Consider the following 17,818-nt stretch of genomic DNA (forward strand, 5'->3'; position numbering starts at 1 on the left):
TAACTGGCAATGATTTATTTATTATATTGAATTGAATTTCTCATCCAAGCTGTTTGATAACAAGCTGTGTCTAGTTTACAAGAAAGCAGAGGCGTGGCTTCTGCTGCATTCCAACAAACCTGAAACTTTGAATCAACCAGAGGTTTTCTACTGCTTATTTTCAACAGTGTTCTCTTTTCTCTTTATATTTACGTTGATAAAAAGGAAAAAAGGAAACAAAAGATGTGCAACAAAATTCACTTCCAACCCTCATGCAGACCAGACCTCACGAAGGAGTTCATACCTTGCATTTGCTACTAAATCCCCTGCATGTTCCTTGTGCTTTCCATTTCCATTTCCATTGGCCATGATAGTTGGAGATGATGGCAATTTTTCAATTATAGTGGTAAGAGGAGAATCTAATTCCTCCAGTTCTTCGTCACTGGTGTATCCTTTCCTTTGTACAGAAGATGCATTCCTTGACAACTGAGACTTGGTTCCGGCCACTGCAACATCAGATGAGGAAGGTAGAGTGTACACAACTGGAGCAGCTGTATAAGGGAAATTTCTTGCAGCATCTCCTAACAATCTCCGCTCCACGATACTCTGTCAAATGTAATCAACATAATCCAGTGGCTTATTGCATACATTTGTTGTTTTTGCTTAATATTCTGGCATGAAGGCATATATACATAGAGAAATTTTACACCCTGTGCACCATAAAATTTTCCACATATACATATAATATAAAGTCAATGAGGTATTCCCAGCAAGCTGGTAAAACATTGGCAGGCCAGGAACATCAAATAGGTATTCTTTTATCATTAGGCATGTTATCTCCCAAACTTGAACAGCATCATCTTTCTAGAATATCCAAAATAAAAATGGAATTCAATGCTCCCAAAACTATCCGGCTTTAAACATAACAAAGGTGAGATTGAAATAAAAGGAAAGGAAGATCTACCTCAGCGTTCAATGCTTCTAATACAGCTCCAGAGACGGGATCTGGCCAGAACTCATCAGGAGTAAAGTTGCAGAGTATCCGCTTAACTAACGGAAGACCAATTGATGGGCATACCTTTGAAACATAAAGACAGAAAATCAATCACTTCTGAGATTAATCAACTTCAAAGGATGGTTTTTAAATACAAAAGCGATAAGAGTGTAAAGTCAACCTCCTTCCGGATTGATCGGTCCATAAGCATGTCTTTTGGAAGCATCAGAAGATCACTCAAGTCATTAAGAAGAAGGAAGGATTTAGTTTCACCATATCGCCTGTCATCACCCTCACTGTCGTGCTGATCTTCTTTCAGGGAATCATCAGCATCTATGCCAAACATATCAGTAAGCCACCTAGACCAATCACCAACCTGCATGCAGAGTAAGCCACACATTGTTTTTACACTTGCAGAACATTACGTTCAATTTGATTTTGCAGAGAAATATGTGATGCAGAAGGGACCACATCAAGCTTGCAAAGTTTCAGTATGCCTGTAAAAAATGTTTCCATCGGTACATATTCTTTCCGAGCAGAACTATATAGGTGCAAGGTTTTGACATGTTTAATAAACTGTTTGGCCAGAGTGAAGAGAATTTTACTCATCAGAATACTACTCGCTGTCAAGCCGTTGTAGGATGGATGAGGCAGTGAAATCAATTAAAGTCTATGCTAATACGTACAGAATTTTTGAGTTGTGCCCCAGAACCAAAGCTTAAGTCTCCAGCAGGAATTGGCAGAATCTTGGAATCTACGATAGGATCTGAAATAGGGTCAGTTGGAATCTCATGGGAAGACTCACGTAGAATAGCATTGAACATTGCCACATCTAGTCTGGCAACACACTGTTCCATCACCTGTGAAAGAAATTAAATTACAATTAAGCCACCAAAGCAAAGAGTTGATAATAAGGCTAAACTAGATTACAGTCATCTAAACATTTGTAAAAGAAGGGATATTTCATGAGCTTGAACTAATAATTCCATGCCTGTAATACTGAAATATAGAAAATGAAGGCCGAACAAATAGAAAAATTAAATACCATTCTTGCAATGATGGGCAAGCAACCGCACTCATGACCTCCTGCTCTAACAGGACAAAGTCGTTGGAGAGCATCCTTGAAAGCATTCTTCCATAAGTTGATAGAAAAGCTGCCTTGCTGCTGATCACCCAAGGCTGGTCCAAGCAACCTTCCAGAGGTTTTATTAGAGGGCAAATCCGCAGCAGGAGATTGCATATGTGGAGTCAAAGCCTGAAAACATAAGAACATAGAAGAAACTAACAAGGATAAATAAAATTAATATCTAAAGCTCATAGCATAAATGGCCTATTACAATGAGAATATGATAATGAGACTTGAGCATTCAGTCTTGACAAATGACAGGGTCAAATGAAGTCAGGCCTGGAATTCATTTATCAAACAAAAAAGAGAGGAAAGAGAGTTTTTTTGATGGATGATTTTCATGTTCTACCTACAAGCATCAACAGAAAAATTTATAAAATTTGATGACCCCGCACTTTCTCACCTGCCACCATACAGATTCGACTATACGGGAAAATATCCACGATTCAACTTTTTCTAATGCAGCTGTAAAGGTTCCCGTCTCCTGCCAATCGTCAGCAAACTGCATAAAACCATTAACTTGTTTACTACCAGAACCACTCTTCCATTTCACTGCTGTAGACTTTCCTTCACTTTTCTTGCTACCCCCATTGGACCCCGCATGCCTTGCAAGGGGACTTGAGTTCCGTGAACTTCCAAATGCCTGGGAAATGATCTCTCTCAGCACAATTGTGTTGGACAACCAAAATGTTAACCTTTACAAACAAAAGGAAAATTATGTTAGTCAACTATAAAAAAATAGCAACACTTGGAAACAATTCTGACATAAAAAGTGATATTTACTTACCTTGGAACATCATTACCACAGGACTTGGAAATCAATGCAAGTCCTGAAACAGTGTTTCTGGCGATCGTAGCTCGCTTATCTTGGGTCCATTGCTTGCAAGCATGAATGTAGAGTCTAGAAAGGCGTCGTGCAGGTGTGTGCACCTTATGTGCTGAGTTCCCATGTTCTGGTACTACAGAATATATTGATATTTCAAGAGCAGCAACTTCTCTTAGCTCTGCTTCAAGTTTCCCAATTCTCATTTCCATGTCTTCAATCTTTTGAATTAATTCTGCTTCATCCTCATGTTCACCATTTTCTTCAGCATCAGCTGTTTCATTGTCACTTGCAACACTCTGAGTACCATTCGAGGCCTCATCTAAAACATCTATTTCTCTTACATCTTCCGCAGACTTATCATCAGCTCCTTCGGAAGATTCTGGAGAAGGTTTCGGAGGAACTGTCATGTCTTTAGAATTTTTATCAAAAGAACTTTTCGAAGTAACTTTTGACAGCCCTTTATTTGTTTTGGCAGGTTTTTTGGTAGTGTTATTTACTGCTTTAGACCTAGATTTACCATTGTCACGATCAGATCTCACCCTTGATCCGCGAGGACCACTTTCTGATGAATTCTTATTGGAAACTGATTTCGGGACTCTCGAAACATTTTCTACTTTCTCATCCTCAGCTATCACTGAGTCACCTTGAGATGAAACTGAATCTTTTATTGTCTCAGAATCCCACTCCCCTTCCTTCCCCTGATTAGCTTCCCTACCTAATTCATCAGAATGGTCATCTAAAGCCTCATCCTTGCTGGCTTTGGCAATCATGGGATTGACTTTTGAATCTCGAGGAGCCTCCTCAGACCTATTGGCATCATCCACGTAATGTATAACCAAGTTTTCATAAACTTCAGGGGGCTCTGAGCCCGTGTTCGAATCACTTACTAAAACAGCACTGGAGGAGTCTGGTTTAGCAAGAAACAGAGCTTTAGATTCAACTCCCTTTATATTCGATGCTTGATTCGGTTTACGGTCTCTCCTTTCAGTTTTTCCCGAGCGCTTCGACTGATTAGTATTGGGAGTTCTTCTCATGTCAGTCTCTTTCATTCTTTACTTCTTTCACCTCCTCCTCCCACAATCAATCAAGCGAGCTGTTATCAACAAGAGAAAATATCTGTAACCTCATGAAAAAAAGCACTTAACAATGATCTTCAATGTGAACAACATTGAACATTGCTGTCACTTCTCCATTCAAAATCAAGCAGAAAACACAGAGCATCATCAAATCCAATCTCAAGCATTCATTATAATCGCCTTCAAAAACCAGATCTAGTCATTGAATAAAGAAATGAAAAATGATTACCTTAAACAATTTCGAAGAATGCCAAGAGTTAAAAAGCTTAGAATCATCAATTCAGAAACCTTAAAAGAGAATCCAAGCCAAATGATCTGTAACAACCTTAATTTTCTGTATGGCACAAGGAACAAGGAAGCAAAAACACTAGAAAGCGATAGCTCAACAACAGAAAAAGGAAAACGAACGAACGAGCAACAAATAATCTGTAAATGTAACTATTAAGAGAAGAAAAGAGAAGGCATTTCGCCTTCTCAAATTAATTATGCCAAAAACGACAGAAAAAGTCGACACGAAACGACAGAGAAAAGCAGTGGTCACCGCCGTTAAAAAAGGAAAATAAAAGAAGTTACCGTATAGTCTTTATTGCTCAGCTTCCAGAAAATGCTTCCTAATGATAATCTTCTCTTCTCTTTTCACTCTCTCTCTCTCTCTCTCTGTGTAGCTAAAACGACATGTGAAATGCGAAGCTTTATATTGCAACTTGCTGGGGGCGAGCGAGTGCGGGAAGCTGGCTGGCATTTAAAAGATGTTTGTATTTTTGTACGGGCATACTGATGACCGGGAAGAGGCTGTCGGTGGGAGGGAGGTGACTGGGGATAACCGGTTTGGAGTTTGACGCGTTACGTGGAAGAATTACCGGTATGCCTAAACTGCCATCATTGTTTTTCTTGAATGACCCCAACTGGGTCTGTCACTGTCTGCTAAACCGTTAGGAAGGAGGGAGATTAGTGTTGTTTATTTATTTATTTTATTTGGATTTATGTTAAACTGGGGGACATGAAGGAAGGTGTCGTGTAACCATCTTAGGTTGTTTTTTCAGTATTAAATTTGTATATATTTTCAGTGGAGTAAGGTCTACAATGCGTGCAGATTCAAGAATCTGCCTGCATGGTCAGTAACTAGGATCAAAATACATGTGCACACCGATTGGAGTTCTTTTCCAAGCAATTGATCTACAATTTTCCTTCTCATATTTCAAATTGATGGCTTCAAGGCCCTCTTTGCTGTTGAATTTTAACTTGTTTTTTTTATAAAAAAAATATTAAAATATGTTTTTCTACCTGTTTTTTATCCATAAAATTGGTCAAGATTTGAACATGCTGTGCATCTATTAATATTCGCTTTGTATGATTCATTCAATCAATTTTTTACAGTTAACTTATCCAAAAATCAATTATGATTTAAATAGTGCTTCAAGAAACTGTTTAGAAAAATCAAAAGACATGTTCATTATTATAATAAGGTCATGCTTGACCCATGATACTCGAAATCAAATAATTTAGGAGGAGGGTGTTTAGGTATTTACACGTTCACGACATTAACAGCCAGGCTGCAGCTAGCCATTAATTTCTTTGCCTTCAGGTTCCATAGCTAGTCTCTTACAAAAAAAAATCTTGATTCCTTGAACAGGCCGTCCATTAATAGGAAAATGTAGCAGAAGGAAACACAGATCCATTTCTATGATGGCTTTCCACTAATGACTCCTACCAAGCTGATATATGGTTTCCTGTCCATTGAGATATGCCAGGGCTTCGCATTGCCACGAGTTTTGGGTCGCCATGTTCATCTTGACCTGTGCATGGAAGCAAAGCACTCGACAGAGAAATGATCACCCCAGATTCGCCACTTCAGAGCTGGTCGCCTTCTGATAGATGCAAGATAGCATGCACGTCGAATTGAGGGCAGTCTTTGGATTTATATGAGCAAAAGTTTCCTTAATTACTATTGTGTTTTGCGCAATCATTTAATTAAATTGAAATTTGGATTTTTTTTACTAGTTTAAGATTTTTGAAGCCCTTTTTTCAGAACTACAGGAGGAAATTAAAATATTAAAAAGGGTTCAAGGGCCCTATATAAACAAGACTGAAGAGACATCCTTCCTACCGAAGGCCAGGGTAACATGTGGATTGTGGTCAATCTGACATTGATTTAAGTACATTTGACTGCGTTATAGATTCATTACGCACACAGACACTTAATTTGGTTTTTTTCTTCTTTTTTTATAATTTTTCCTTTCTTGGAATTATTAGCTAGCTACTGAAGGTTCTAAGATCAATCCCCTTCAAGTGAAAACGGTGGGTTCAGTCATGTGATTGCTCTGAATTATCAAGTGGCTTAGTCCAACTGTTCATTGGAAACAAAAGACAATTTCATGACTAAAAAGCTACAACTAATTGTATTGTCCTTGCACAAATCAATGAAAATGGGAAGCTAGAACCATCTCATCTTCATGATCAAGCAAGAGAATGACTTACTGTTAACCTATCTAATTAATGAAGGGGGTTAATTGGATGTCATTTGACAAATGGATGCGATTGGGAATCTTTAATTGGAGGACTAAATTGAGAATCCCACAGTAATTGGAGGACAAATGTCTTTTCCTCATAGTTAAATTGTCAAATAAAAATGTTATTCCTCCTTTTAGTTTGCCTCTTTCTTTCTTTTTATCAAACCTATTAAATTAGATTTAAATTAGATTGAAGTAGTCTCACCCAACCTCACCTACGAGTCACAATTCATGATATGTAACATCAAAATGACTAAATATATATAAAGTTAGATGTTCATGATATCCTGCAAATTGCAATGAAATATAATAGTATTTTACATATCGAACAAAGTAAAATTAAAAATGTAATAAACTTAAATTTAACGAACTTAAAAAACTCCTCGAAGGCCCGAAAACCAATGATCTTAGACAACCTGTCTTGGCTCGGTCTTGAGAAAGAGCCCAACTCTCATAGGTTTAGTCTAGAAAAAGAGCTCAACCCTCATAGACTTAGTCTTGGGGAAGAACCCTAAGTCATGGGTTTAACCTATGAGAAAAGCCCAGCTTTTATGAGCTCAACATAAAGAAAGAGCCTAGCTCTCATGGGTTTAGCCTTAGGGAAGAACCTAAAACAATGAGCTCAGCCTAGAAAAAGAGCCTAGCTCTCATAGGCTCAGCCTAGAAAAAGAGCCCGGTCTTTATAGACTTAACTATAAAGTGATTTTCTTCTTTAACCATGCAAAAAAATAGGTTAAAATTTAAAAAAATTATTTTAATTTGATTTAATTTTAAATTTTAAAAATGGTTTTGAATTTAAAAATAAGATTATTGAGATTATTATAATAGCGGGATCTATTAAAATTATGGTGTGATATATATATATATATATATATGATCACCGTCCATTGTATCATTTTCTACAAAGCCAGCTGAACACCGACAAGGATTTTCTTGTACAGATATGGGAATTGGATCCATGGTGGCTAAGAAAGACCCATCTCTTGTGTGCAGGCACTATTGTTAAAAGATGTATCTGCCTTTCACGTTACCTTTAACAAAAGCCACAATTTAGCTAAAAAAAGAAGAAGTGATTGGATCACTACTTGCCCCATATCTAGTCAAGAAGGCATCTAGATACAATGCTTCTGCTATGGATTATACAATATGGATTATGGATCTATATATGTGATTATATCCTAAATCTATGTATTAATATAATCTTGGTGAGCATTATTATATGATTGACCATCATATCATATAAGAATTATGATGATAATTAACCATCTAGGTGATGACCTAGCGGTAAGAGTTTGGGATCAAGAGTTTTGCTCCCTCTGTGGTCTTAAGTTCGAGCCATGTGGTTGCTCATATGATGGCCACTGGAGGCTTACATGATCGTTAACTTCAGAGCCCGTAGGATTAGTCAAGGTGCGCGCAAGTTGACCCGGACACCCATGTTAAACTAAAAAAAAAAAGAATTATGATGATAATTAATGATTAGACCTATTATATAATGGTTCTAAAAAAGACCTATTATTGGTATTGTTTATAGGCAAGAAAAATCTGTAATTTCTTCCTCCTTTTTCATAATACAAATTTTATTCCAACGAACACTCTCCGATCCACGACTAAGAATCCGACCAACCAACAATTTTTAATTCATATTAATTGGGTTTATGTAATGATTTTTTTTATATGTTTTAATTAATGATAAATTACACCAGCTAATTAAATTGTTTTCGTCCACCATAGCCAATGGCGAGTCCTTGGGATTTATGAGAAGTAGTTCAACATTCTTAGCTTGCTAGCTGAAGAAGATGGCATGTATGTTTTAGTTTTGCCCCTTGTTAGTGGAGTTATTGCATGCTTGGCATTATGGTATATAATATTTTTTATTTAAAAATATATTAAAATATTTTTTTAGATTTTTTTTTTAATTTTTGCATTAACATATCAAAATTATTAAAATAAATTAAAAAAAAACATCAATTTAATATATTTTTTTAAAACAAATACACTTTTTAACAAATAACTTAAAACAAAAGTTATTGGGCACTCCTAACACATGAGTTTAGTGGGAATATCGAGGTATAACATCATTTAAAAAAGCTTAATTAAACAAGATCATTAAATCAAGTATTCTGGCTATCCTATCCTATGCTTGTATAAATTATAGAATATACGCGTTTGGATCAATTCAAGAGAGAGAGAGAGAGAGGGTCACGATAATTGGACTCCCTACCATGCTTGATGATGCAAGAGAATTCATTTATTAATTAGCACTAAAATCATGATGTCGTTTAACATCACCTGCTACATAAATTATTATATTATAAAGAAAAAAAAAATACCTTAATCAAGAAAAGAAAGTGGCAAAAATATGTCACCAAGTTTCATCGATTTCATGACCATGTTTATCTCAATGAAAAAATATCATGGTAAATCATTATTACGAAACTAGTATTAACTTAGCGTGTCGATTCAAATCTAATCTATAGTTTAAAAAAATAATAATTTAATATGACTCAACTAAAATTTATTAATTATAAAAAATTAAAATAATATTATTTTTATTTATTTATTTAAATTAAATTAACCTGAATTTACTGATAACTCATGATTCTTACACTGAGTCGTCATGATTAATAACTATGGGATAAACTTGCTCATCAATTGAATATCGTCATGAAGCAAGTAATGTTGTGTTACTTTTCTGTTCATTGGTAATGCATGTTACCATGTCAGAATCACTTCCTTTTCTTGGAACACATTTGAGGATAATGATGCAACTATTTCTGAATGATGCAACTTTGATTTCATTAATAATTGTCCTCAATAGCACCGAGAGGCTTGTGGCCCAGCGATAGAGACAAGGTTTCTTTGTTTCTGTCACCTGAGTTCGAACCTCAGCGTGCACGCCTGTCACCCCTACGGTGTCTTACCTGCCTACTGGGCTTGCAGGGTGTTCAGTGGGTCCGGGGATTAGTTGTGGTGCGCGTAAGCTGGGCCGGACACCCCGGGTTAAAAAAAAAAAATATCCTCAATAAATATTTGATTATAACGGTTTAATTGTTTATTAGAATTTGTTGTGACATATCATTCATTTTGTGTCCTTCCACAGCTCTTGTTTTTTGTGATAGATTTTACACAACATCACTTGCTTGCACAATTGATCAAATTACAGGGAAACTGTTAAGGATATAATTAAAATAAATAGAAATTAATGAAATCTCGACTATATATATATTATTATATTTTTTCTTTTGAATTGAGAAAGCTCTACTCTTGAAAAGGGTACTTTGTGAGTCCAGGTGAGCAAGTAAAATCTCGACTATTCCAGGCTCTTACAAGAGATGCATGCCCTAACTCAAACTTGAGATCTGTTATGAAGATCTCAAGTTTTTTATCATCACATCATGTTTTTGTGGTGGCTATATTATTATAAATCATATAACATAAAGCCAAGATTCGTCTAGCACTCTGATAGACCTTTATATAAGAGACAAGAATATTAAACTGCAAAGATCTATCATTGAAATCAACATCTTTACCAAAAAGTATGAACGTGGATGGATCATATAGTATAAGAAAAAACCATGGAAGCACGTATAAATCCACTTCTATAAGTAAATCTAATAACAAGATCATGTATTCTTTTTTTGAATTCATTTTGACTTTCTTCAGTAATTAAATAAAATTTTGTATTATTAATCTCAAGATAAAAACTGGATATTTCTAGCAAAGACATATAATTTCTTTTTAAATTTATTGTTATATATATTTAGCATTTTATGGAGCATTATTCAAAACAAGAACATCTATTTATTCATTGATCCTAAAAATTCTACCATATCAAGAAAAGATCTCCATATTGAATTCAATTACTAATTAGACAGCAAAAGTTTCTTAAAGTGATGAACAAAAGGAAGATCAGAATGAATAAAGATGATGATAACAATATATAGCAAGGTTTTATATGTATTTTGATCAACTTGATAGTAAAAATTAAATCTTTACATTTCTTGACAAGTAAAAACTGCAATACTGATGACAGTAAAAACAAGGAAAAAAAAGAGAGTTTTTTAGTTTGGATTCTTTTTTATATCATATACATATTCTTGGACGTAATCTATGGAAGTTCCAGTGAATTATATACTTAATTATATGTAAATTAAAAAATACAAGTGGTAGGACTGTTGTCCTTTTCCCTAATTAATTTATTATTAGTTGCCTATTGCCAATTAAACTCGATGGAAGATGAATTAGACTCAACCTCAACCTTTTTTCTATTCTTGTTTAATTTTGTTTTTTCCAATTCAATTAGGCAGCTCCTTCCACAGAGAGAGAGAGAGAGTTGTTTGGTGCGGGCGTGTGGCTAGTGTTTCTTGAAGTAGAGATTTTTATGACCCCGATTTTCTAAGAAAATAAATAAATAAATAAAAACAGTCAGGTATCATAGGACACCAGGTTAGAAAAATTTTAATTTTCTGGGGCCATAGTTGCTTAAAACATGTATTTTCTTTTAAATCATCACAATAAATAAAAAGTTTTAATAGAAGAACGTTGACACGAGATTGAAGAGAAAAAATAAAAGAATTAAATAAAAAAAATTGAACTTAAATGAAAATATTCTTATTATTTTTTATAAAATAAATGATAGTTTCTTTTTTCTTCTTGTATCTATTTCTCTTCTCAAAGTAAGTTATCTTAAAGTAATATAAAATCTTAATATATATTTGGAAGCTAATATATATAAAATTACTCATAAGTTTCCGTCTAATTAATAGCTTAATTAACTAATTATTTAATTAAGATTATTCTTTAATATGAAATGAGAGTGTATTTTCAATCAAATGATTAAAATCTTAAATTCTAACTTCTTTCTGTCTTTTAATTAAAAATAAGGAGCACAGGGTATTTATGTATCTATATAAATTTGAAATATACAGAAGTTTTATTTATGTTAATTTAAGCTCTTCGATTAAGGCTTTAGGAATGGCTCTTTGACAATATTGAATAAAGTAGAGATAACTTGTTTGATTTTTTTATTAACAGTACTTAAAGTGTAAAAACTGACTTTGAAAAAAAAATTATGATAAAAAAATAAAATACAAATTAAGTTGATGCATTAAAAAAATATTAAATCTACCACATCAAGACTTTTTTGTCTACATTTTCATGTGTTTTTTAGGATTAAAAATGTTTTAATTACACACCTGAAATTCATTGCTTAGGTTGCAAGACAACACATGAAATTAGGTTAGCTGCCCCTAATAAAATCAATGAAATTATATGTCTTTTATATTATTTTTATTGTTAACATTTTGTGAGCATACAATATTTTCATATTGTATAAATTAAATTGACAAGTTATGAGCTATTAAATTGTTATAAAATATTTTTATAATTATATATATAAGATAAATGAGGGACGTGACATTTATGGCCACGAAGGACTTGACCATTTGCAATCAACATGTTAAAAAGTAAAAACATTATTTTAAACTATTTCTCTATATTTTAATATTCGACAAGTAAAAAATTTTATTTGAATTATGCACTTAATATTTTTAAATTTAAAAAAATTGTTGACATGTTTGGCGCACACGCGCTTTAGAATCTAGCTCATTCCGGAATCAGCCCATTTTATAGCGTTCACAAGAGAGGCCTTAGATTGGTTTGATTTCATTAGGGTTACAAGCCCAATTCTAGGCCCAGGAAACTAACAGAAAACGAGGAAACACCAGCGCAGCAATCCTTCAAAACAAACTCATTTGGAAAAGTATATCCAAAATACGAGTCTCCCCTAGGGAGACTGCCATGAACACGAGCAAAATTACGAATTATTAAGAGATGTCCTGCACCCATTGTACTTTCAGACATGCTGCATCCCTCTAATAATTAACAACAAACTACATAAAACATATTTACTAAGTCTAACCAAACAGTAAATGCAAAAGTTGGGAATGAAAAATCACTTTATTGCAGGTGAGCCAAGGCACCACCTCGCCGTTGGGAGCAACTATATCCAGGCTGATGTTCCGCAACTGGCCATGCTAATTTGTAAAGCAAGAGCAGACCCTGTTAAGAGAAGCAGCGGCATGGAAAGAGTAAGAATTGGAATAAGAACTGTCGGCAACAGAAGGGAACATAAAACAAGGCAAGGCAAGTTCCTTTTCTGAATTTTCTCAATACCAACCAAATGAATGTGGCAGATAAAAACATCTAGTAGAATCATTAACCAAAGGAATGATCCAATAAACTCAAAAACCTTGCTCACACTCCATCAGAGTAGCCAAAAAGAGTAAAGGTGGTAAGAAACACCACAAAGGATGAGGGGTCAGCCTGTGAATGACATATGAAACTTCAAGGCAACTAGTAGTTGCATTTCTGGATTATTTAAAAATCAAGCCATTGCAAGTTCTTGCTGCCCATATAAACTGTTGAGGGAAGGGAAAAAAAATTGATTAAGAATGAATGTGGTGGAACATTAGCTATAAAAAATTAACTGAGAAAAGGTATATCTTGATGCATACCAATTTTATTTTCCTATCTCCAATGAAGATATTCTCCAAGATGGCTATCCCCTTAAGAATAATAATTCTCCAAAGGCCATCACCCACAAATGTAATATATATATATCTGAAAATTTTCTAACAAGCTTCATTAATTAATTCTAATTTCTAATTAGTGATAACTCCTGTTCACTCAACATGGACAATTTCTACTCTATTTAAGATGTTTTCCATATATGTGGCCATGTGCCACACATATCCTATCACAATGCTAGTATGCTACTAGTCCACTTACATGTCCATATTCTATAAGCTACAATATTCATTTTCCTCTGTTCTGCAACGGGTAATGCCTATCACCTCAACAATTAATTATGCATCTCCATGTCCATTTTCCCCACAGGCTCTGCCAATTAACCCTAATAATTGAATAGAATTGAGGTTCATCTCTGGTTGATTCTTAGAAATACTATGCAGATCAAGCATTGAGGACAACCATTTCACAATGCTTCATACCACAGCACATCCATGAACCTCTTTACCTCCTATGCAACCATCCCCATACAAACTACACACTTTCCTATATTTCCATTCACTTTCATTTTGGAACAGGCAACATGTACACACTTTGAATGCAATAATCGAGTCCAAATAGACTCCTATGCCATCACATAATTTCATTCCTCAAAAGCCAAACCATCAAAAAACACAAAATAGGACAACAAATAATATCACGACACCCACTAAAGCATGGTGGGTGCAAATAGAACCTAGTCGTCTCTTCGGTGTGCTACATCACCAAACCTTATCCTACCTTTGTTTTAACAACAAGTATGTACATGCAGAGCAAGATAGGCATACCAAAGCAAACAGAAAAGAACACGTGCAACTAGGTAGATCAAACTTCAGGTCCAAGTTGTTTTAAAAAATTTCCACTTTAAAACCGTACATCAATATTTTGCACTATAAAGAACTAGCCAGCCTTTAAACAACAATTCTAACACAGAATATGATAATGATACACTTCCTAACATACTATTACCACTATTACCATCACAAACAACTAACAAGCAAGATGCACAAGACCTGGAAATTGAACAGCCTAGCAGGAGGCAGCTAATATACAGATTGAGCTCATCAAAGCCCAAACAAATCCAACTCAAGCTACCAAGCAACTACTAAGCACAAAACAACAATTAAATCACTACACAAAGAAAAACAAAAGAAGGAAGAAACCTTATTATTTGATGCAAACATAGGTCAAACACTGCTACTTGTCCACCTACATACACAGCCATCTCTAATAAATAGCATCCCAGTTTTACTATCCACCTCTGACGATACTACAAGTCTCAGTAGCCATTCTTTCAAACAGTTCAGCCAGTCAATCCTACTAAATGGATACAGTTGCTTCTTCCACAAATGCTTAATCTCTATTATGCATTGCGAAACCCAAATTTAAGCAGAACTTTATCATGCAACGCCCCTACATGACAGTCTTGACACACCCCCATCCATGAACCTTGCCTACCAAGGCAACTATCCCATTATATATCATTCATTTCCCTATAACACTCTTAATGAGTCAATTCTCCAACTAGCTTCTTGAACAATCCTAACAGTTTGAACTCATGCTGCCAAACTAGACAACACCAAAAAGAACAAATAAAGATGCAACATATCTCAGAACATAAAGCTGGCTAGGTACTAATGAAAACACATTAGTCCACCTTCCTCACAAAACTATAAACCTACATTCTCTCAAGTGACCCCCCTCGCTACCTTTGTTTTTGTAGAAGCATTCGAATGCACATCAAGAATCCAATATACTCACATCAAAAAATGATTATATGCATCCTGTGCATGCGGAGCTCCAGGTCCAAATTGCATTACATAATTTCCACAATAGCATATGTACATTTCTGCCACACAGTAATGAAACACCCAATGCCTATATATTATACAGAAACCATGAATTTTCTGACATACTAGAACAACATGTCTTTAGCATCCCAAGTCCTAAATCCTGACCTGACCATCACTGAGTCAGGAAGACTCATAATATCTCAAGCATCTAATACACAGAAAACATCACAGAAGACTTCTGGATAATCATATCATTTAATCAAATTGGTATTTAGCTAATTCAAATTTAGTGATCCAGTTCATCAAGGAACTGTAAGCTAAAACCAACATATAGTAAAAAAAAAAAACATTTAAAATTACGAGCAACAAATTCCAAGCTGCAAATAAAACAATGAATCAACAATCTCATCAGCAAACAAACACAGTATTAAGTCATATTTATATTAACATGATTAAATCTCAAATTCAAAGAAAAGAAAGCGTATCCACACAGCCAATTCAATTCACATATTAGCTGAAAAAGAAAATTACAAAACTACCAGAAACATTAACCAAAAAAAAAGCTTGCATTAAAATTATGCAAATTCCAAAAGACAGTCAATCAGTCGGTCGGTCAAAAAACCTTTTAATCTGACTACACATTATTATCAACAACCCCAACAAAAACCCACGAAAGTTTCGCAAAAAACAAGCATACCCAGATCTCCAATTTCACTCAGAATCAGCAGAACCGGAGAGGCCCAACTTCTCCGTCTCGAGTCGTTCAAGTGCTTTCTGATGAGCCCAAGTTTCAATAGTGAGATCAGGCTTAGCATTGAGACCAACACCAAGGATCACAATCGTTAAGAAGCTAGTGATGTAGCACGGCAACTCCCAGTCTTCCCATTTACGAGGCTGTCCAGGTGGTAGTGGGGTCCGATTGAATAGGTAACCTTTCGGTTGTTCCTCGTGTCCCGGCGATGTCCATCTCCCAGATGATGCTCCGCCGCGGGTTCTGAGGGCGGAGGAGATTCGATGGCGGAGCATGGAGGATGCCGTCATGAAGGGCATTGTTTTTGGGTTTTCTGAGAGAGGTGTGTGAAGAACGTCCACAGAAGAGAGTGTGGTTAATGCGAGAAGTCTGTTTTGAAGGTATTTTGGGAATAAGGCAAAACAGCGTCGTTTTCCAGTCTGATTGTGTTTATTTCTTTTAACATTTTTAATTGGAAAATTATAAAATGAAAATTAATATAAATTTAATTATTATTAATTAAAAATAAACTAAAAGGGATTTTGCTTTTATTGTGTATCACCTCATAAAATACTATTTATTTCAATAGTATTTTTTTTTGCTTTTTATTTTTATATTTTTTAAAATCTATATTTCTTTTTTAAATTTTATATTTTAAGATTTGATTTATGGAAGATTGAATTTTATAATTTATTGTGATTTGTTTTATACATAGTTAATTTAGTCTCATAACTCGTGTCACGAGTTTAGCGAATTAACTCGGTTGATTAGGGTTTTTTTTAATTGATTTTTTTTATTCTTTAACATTAGGTTAATTAGGAATTAGACTTCATAATTTATTTTAATTTATTTTTTATGAGATTATTTCGGTCTCATGACTCGAGTCGCGAGTTTGGCAAGTTAACTTAGTTAACTCAAGTTTTTTTTTCTTTTTTTAATTGATATTTTTTTTCAATTTTATCCTTCAGCATTGGGTTGATTAGTAATTAAGTTTCATGATTTATTTTGGTTTGCTTTTTATGAGGTTATTCTAGTTTTATGATTTGAGTTACGTGTTTTGTAGGTTAACCTAAATAGACTCATATCGTTTTATAGTGTCTGTTTTTAGATTGATTTTTTTTTCAATTTCATCCTTCAATAATGAGTTTATTAAAAATTGAGTTTCATAATTTATTTTGATTTGCTTTAAATAGAGTTATTACAGTCTCATGATCTTGGTCGCGTGTTTGGCAGGTTAATCCATGTTAGCTCAAGTCAATTTTTTTTTTATAAGAGGTTATCTCAATCTCATTATTCAGGTTACAGGTTTGGAAGGTTAACCCAAGTTGATTTTTTTGTTTTTTTATTATTTTTTTTTAATTTTAATTTTCAACATTAAATTGATTAAGAATTGAGTTTTATAATTTGTTTTATATAAGTTATCATAGTCTCATAATTCAGGTTAATCTGGGTTGGTCCAAATCGATCCAATATGTTGTCGTTTTAATATTTTTAAAAAAATATTAATTTTTATGAGTCAAATTATATTTTTACCAGTCATTCGAGTTTCCTTTAACCCAATATTAATCGGGACAAGTTAGATTAATCTCCTCATTGTTTGATGTTTTTTCTAGAAAAATATTAACAAAACTTGAATATTTCTTTTATAAGTTAAAAATACTGATTGAACTCGAAACATAACGGGTGAAAAACGACACAGTCATCTCTATAGTCAGGGGCGGAATGAAGGGGTGGCAAGCAGGGGCCCGGGCCCCTGCAAGATTTTTTTTATTTATTTGGTAATTAAATGTGAGAAGTTATAATATTTTTTAATGAGATGGGTTCTTTTTACAGTACATATATTTGTTATCCTTTGCTTTACTTTTGAATTCCTTTGACTCTACCTTAATTTTATGGTATCTACATGCCTACGTGGAAAGAAAAAAAATATAAATTTATTAATATGTTTTGCTACTTTTTCTCTCCCTGCAACTCTCATATAAATGCCTGCAGCACAGCCTTCTGCGGAAAGATTAAAGCAGATTATCGATTAATTCATCTTTTATTAAATAGAATAAGGTAACTGGATTTCAATACCTTAAATTTAAAATATATTTTTATTTTGTTTTGAGATGTTTATTAAAAATTCGATGAGATTTTTTTTATAATTTTATAATTTTTCTTTTTTTTTTCAGATTTACTAGTTTTAACAATTGTTTTTTGAATTCTTGATAG

General features: G+C 34.1%; 2 protein-coding genes across 4 annotated transcripts; both read right to left on the bottom strand.

Annotated features, from left to right (window-relative positions):
* Positions 1 to 4,730, bottom strand: LOC18099850 (uncharacterized). Of its 3 annotated transcripts, none has more exons than XM_052453902.1 (9): positions 4,575 to 4,719; positions 4,231 to 4,335; positions 2,887 to 4,018; positions 2,503 to 2,794; positions 2,019 to 2,228; positions 1,660 to 1,833; positions 1,155 to 1,349; positions 944 to 1,057; positions 1 to 585 (listed from the first exon to the last, which is right to left on the bottom strand). In XM_052453902.1, exons 3-9 carry the CDS (start codon positions 3,972 to 3,974, stop codon positions 250 to 252), a joined length of 2,409 nt encoding a protein of 802 aa, XP_052309862.1. In that variant the 5' UTR covers positions 3,975 to 4,018; positions 4,231 to 4,335; positions 4,575 to 4,719; the 3' UTR covers positions 1 to 249. The 3 variants fall into 3 exon arrangements, with proteins under 3 accessions (XP_052309862.1, XP_052309863.1, XP_052309861.1); XM_052453903.1 differs by having other exon boundaries at positions 4,231 to 4,289; positions 4,575 to 4,675; XM_052453901.1 differs by lacking the exon at positions 4,231 to 4,335 and having other exon boundaries at positions 4,575 to 4,730.
* Positions 4,731 to 15,311: 10,581 nt separating this feature from the next.
* LOC18099852 (uncharacterized) lies at positions 15,312 to 15,990 on the bottom strand. The gene has a single exon (XM_006380970.3). It carries the CDS (start codon positions 15,922 to 15,924, stop codon positions 15,586 to 15,588), a length of 339 nt encoding a protein of 112 aa, XP_006381032.1. The 5' UTR covers positions 15,925 to 15,990; the 3' UTR covers positions 15,312 to 15,585.
* Positions 15,991 to 17,818: the final 1,828 nt, after the last annotated feature.

This window comes from Populus trichocarpa, chromosome 6 (assembly GCF_000002775.5).
Source record: "Populus trichocarpa isolate Nisqually-1 chromosome 6, P.trichocarpa_v4.1, whole genome shotgun sequence".
Lineage (NCBI taxonomy): Eukaryota > Viridiplantae > Streptophyta > Magnoliopsida > Malpighiales > Salicaceae > Populus > Populus trichocarpa.